At 42.1% G+C, this 4514-nt stretch overlaps 1 protein-coding gene across 1 annotated transcript; it reads left to right on the top strand.

Moving 5' to 3' along the window:
• Nucleotides 1-2747, top strand: LOC121999443. The gene is made up of 4 exons (XM_042554127.1): nt 1-286; nt 428-525; nt 1239-1977; nt 2152-2747. Exons 1-4 carry the CDS (start codon nt 1-3, stop codon nt 2745-2747), a joined length of 1719 nt encoding a protein of 572 aa, XP_042410061.1.
• Nucleotides 2748-4514: the final 1767 nt, after the last annotated feature.

Here is a 4514-nt window from a genome sequence, read left to right on the forward strand (position 1 = left end):
ATGGAGCATTCGCTACATGTATACCCCGATGCTAGGCCCCTGAAGCAGAAAAAGAGAGACTTCGGAGCTGATCAAAATCAGATTATTAAAGAGGAGGTCGATAAACTAATGGAGGCGGGTTGCATCAGAGAAGTGCAGTTCCCTAGTTGGCTGGCTAATGTGGTCATGGTTTCACCCGGGAACAAGTGGCGAGTATACATTGATTTTAGAGACCTTAACAAAGCTTGTCCAAAAGATTATTATCCTCTTCCTCGCATAGATCAAGTGGTGGACTCTACCGCCGGATGTGAGTATATTTGTATGTTGGATGCCTACCAAGGCTATCATCAAGTCCCCCTCGCCAAGGAGGATTAGGAAAAGGTTAGTTTCATAACCTCTGAGAGTACTTATTGTTATAATGTTATACCTTTCGGACTAAAAAATGCAGGGGTGACATATCAAAGACTCATGAATAAAGTCTTCAGAAAGCAGATTGGAAGAAATATGGAGGTTTATGTGGATGACATATTGATTAAATCTCTTCAGGTTAATGATTTATGCAGGGATATAGAAGAAACTTACAGAACACGGAGACAATATGGGCTCAAGTTGAACCCTTTCAAATGCTTGTTTGGAGCCAAAAGTGGCAAGTTTTTAGGCTATATGGTCACAGAGCGGGGAATAGAGGCCAATCCCTGCAAAGTCAGGGTGATCCAGGACATGGAACCACCGCACAACATAAAAGAAGGCCAAAGGTTGACTGGCAGAATTATGACCTTATCCCGTTTCATCTCTCGCTCGGCAGACCGGAGTTTCCACTTCTTCAAGATACTCCGGAAGGCCACTAAGTTTCAATGGGACAAAGAGTGTAATAAAGTTTTCTAAGAATTGAAGGATTATTTGTCTACTATACCTTGTCTGTCCTGGCCAAACCAATGGTAGGAGAAACTTTGTGGGTATATCTTTCTGCAAATGAGCATGCTGTAGGCTCAGTATTAGTAAGACAGGAGGGCAAGGAACAACAACCTGTGTATTTTTCAAGTCATCTATTAAAAGGAGCCAAGTGTAGATATACTACGCTTGAGAAATTAGCTTATGCCTTAGTATTGACAGCTAGAAGGTTGTGTCCTTATTTCCTCTCACACACCATTATAGTATTGACGAATAGTACCCTGGGTCGAGTGCTTCTTAATCCTAAGGCATCGGGTTGTTTGATCAAATGGACAACCGAACTCAGTGAATATGGCATACAATATCAGCCCAGATCGACCATCAAAGCGCAAGCATTTGCAGATTTCATAATAGAGGTACAAGGTCCAGAAGAAGAAGGGATTTGGAAGGTTTATGTAGATGGATCCTCCACTAGGCAAGGCAGTGGGATCAGAATTCTTCTCATATCCCCTAAGGAGGATCGAATCCAACTTTCTGTCAGCCTAAGTTACAGGGCCACTAATAATGAGGCAGAATATGAAACATTGATAGCTGGGTTGCAAGCTTCTCGGCATGTGGGGGCACCAAGGGTACAGATTTATTCCGACTCTCAGTTAGCAGCACAGCAGTTAACGGGCAAGTTTGAAATTAATAATGACCGACTCAAGTTATATGCAGAGGCCTTTGATAAGTTACGAGCTTCATTCCAAGAAGTTAATATACAGAAGATACCCCGATTAGAGAATCAAGTAGCCGATGAATTAGAAAAACTCGCATCTGCAGTGATACCGTGGAATCTAGATAAACCAGTAGAACAAACCATTTTAGTATCTTGTATTGAGAAAGTAGCCAATGCGGAGATACAAGGAGATTGGCGCGCGCCCATCATATTGTTCTTGCAACAAGGTATCCTCCCTGCAAATGTAGAGCACGCCAGGGTCTTTAAGAAGAAGGCCACTCGTTACACTTTGATAGGAGACCATCTATACAAGAGAGCCTTTTCTAGTCCCCTACTTAAATGCATCAGAACATACGATATACCCTACATTCTACAAGAAGTTCATCAGGGTGCGTGCGGTAGTCATGCAGGGGGAAGGTCTCTAGCTCGCAGAATATTATTAGCCGGATATTTTTGGCCTACCTTACAAGAAGATGCGGCTTGACTTGTGCGAACCTGTATATCTTATCAGAAGCATCAAAATATTTCACATCACCCTACTCAACTGTTGAAAACCTCTATAGTGTCTTGCCTTTTTGATCTGTGGGGCATGAATATAGTAGGACCTTTTCCCCTGGCAACTACACAGAGGAGGTTCTTATTAGTAGCCGTGGATTACTTCTCCAAATGGGTAGAAGCGGAGCCATTGGCGAGAATCACTGAAAGCGCGGTTATCAAATTTCTATGGCAAAACATTATTTGTAGATTTGGTATCCCTCATAAATTGGTATCCGATAATGGTAGACAGTTCCAAGGGAAAAGGATTGAAGAATGGTATGCAGGATATGACATTACACAGGCGTTCACCTCTGTGGCATATCCACAGAGTAATGGTCAAGCGGAGGTGACCAACAGGGAGATCATCAGAGGCCTCAAAACTAAGTTAGATCATGTTGGTGGTAGTTGGGTAGACGAGTTACCTAGTGCCCTATGGGCCTACCGCACTACTCTTAGAGAAGCCACAGGGATTACTCCCATTCAGTTAGTATATGGAGGAGAGGCAATAGTTCCCATTGAAGTAGGAGTTGAGTCAGACAGAAGAAGACTATATAATGAAGAAGATAATGCTGATCGGCGTCTTATGGAATTAGATTTGATAGAAGAAGCTTTAAACCTTTAAACAGTTCGAGCGTGCTTCCCCCGCTCTGTCATCATCGATAGGGTTTTCTTATGAAGAACCAAAAAATTTTAAGCTTCAAAGAAAAGAATGAGCTTGCATCATATGCTCTGTTATGACCAATTAAAGACCCAGTCAAGTGGTCGGTGAGATCTCCACGAAGAAAAGTAAAGTTTTACGTCTCTCAAATAGACATACACCTAAGCCACGTATGGTTGAACAAGCTTTTCTATTCATCTTAGTTGGCTCGAAAATTTTCTTCAGACGGGGAGAGGAATTCAAACAAAGGTGGTTCCAAAGACATGAAATCAAAGAGCATTGGAAATCATCAAACAGGTGAACACTAGTGTTTTAATACTCATCTATGGTTTACAAAATACGTTATTCCATTGTTTCACATGTTTACGTGCAATACTTTGTTTACTACAAAAATATCTTGGTAAATCCACTTTATAACCCTAAGGAGATAGTGACTACAGAATAGACAAGTAAGGTTAAAACACATCAACATAGTCTTTGAGCCATAGGGAAAGACATCAATGGTCTTGTCCCATGACCAACATATACACCCGATCTTTATTTGAAACGGTTGAACAGGTCTTTGGGTAGCCCTTCTTTAAGGCGCCGTAAATCTATAAAATAGGGAGGAGGTTCTTGAGGTAAGAAACCTCCTTCCCTCAATTGTTCCAGAATACCTTCAACTGAGCCAGTCATAGTCCCAATGACACGCTCGGTAAACTCAGCTCTGAATTAAGGAGAAGCAAGATACGCCTGACACCGGCTCTCCCAACGTTTTTCCTCACCTATTTTATAGTCTTGTAGCTCTGAGGCGAGACATTCTGATTCGGCCTTAAAATTGTCCCTTTCTACCTTAACACGATCCAACTCTTTAGATAAAAAATCTGCCTTAGAAACCTGAGCTTTCAGCTGTTCCTGTAGTTGCAATAGCCCAAAATTTTGAGAGGCCAATTCCTGAGCTGAATCGGGGGATCGAGGACGTGAAGTTTCAAATCGACTCAAGAGGGTAGACTTGAGGGTAGCATCTGAAACAATTTTATCTCTCAAGGCCACCTCAACGCTCAATTGAGAGGAAAGACTTTGTATTTGCAATTCTAAAGTCCTTTTCTCCTCATCTTTAGTCTTTAGCAGTTGTCGATGATGTTGCAAATCTTTCTCTAAAAGAGTTGTCTGTTGAGCCTGAGAATCTATCTTTTCCTGCAATCGGGTAATTTCTCCACCAGAGAAAAGGGGGGCTGCTTCCAAAGCCTTTATTTGATCCTTTAAAATTCTATTCTCTTCGTTTAACTCAGCAGCCAGGAGGCCCATGTGAAAACTCGAGGTCATGAACTAAGTAAAAATAGTAACACAATTATAGAACTGTGGTCATAAAGTAAGAAGACATATCCAAAATACTTACAGTAGAAGCTTGACGGTTGTGAAGATCTTCCTGTTCGGAAACACTCTTGCCTTTTAAAAAATCTTGGCCATGCAGCCAAGCCCTAGCTATTGAGTCATGCAATTGAAGGATTCCGTAAGCAGAAGGGGGCACATTCTTTCCCATCATAGAGGGAGCGCATTGGGCTTGCCGGAATAGAAGTTTGGGAGGAGCAGAAGAATGGGGACCAGCAGGGGAAGGAGGTAAAGGTTCAGAAGAAGAAGGCGAGGGCTCAAAGTTGAGAGTCACAGAATTGGTTGTATTAGGAATGTTGGAAGGTAAGGTTAGGGGAAGGGATCCAGAAGGTGGTTCGGAAATAATATCTTGAGAAACAA

Source organism: Zingiber officinale, chromosome 7A (genome assembly GCF_018446385.1).
Source record: "Zingiber officinale cultivar Zhangliang chromosome 7A, Zo_v1.1, whole genome shotgun sequence".
Classification (NCBI taxonomy): domain Eukaryota; kingdom Viridiplantae; phylum Streptophyta; class Magnoliopsida; order Zingiberales; family Zingiberaceae; genus Zingiber; species Zingiber officinale.

Coding starts and splice junctions, on each gene's coding strand:
- LOC121999443 (XM_042554127.1), top strand. CDS start 1: ATGGAGCATTCGCTACATGTATACCCCGATGCTAGGCCCCTGAAGCAG. Junction 287..427: donor GGTGGACTCTACCGCCGGAT/GTGAGTATATTT, acceptor TAAAAAATGCAG/GGGTGACATATCAAAGACTC. Junction 1,978..2,151: donor TCTACAAGAAGTTCATCAGG/GTGCGTGCGGTA, acceptor AAACCTCTATAG/TGTCTTGCCTTTTTGATCTG.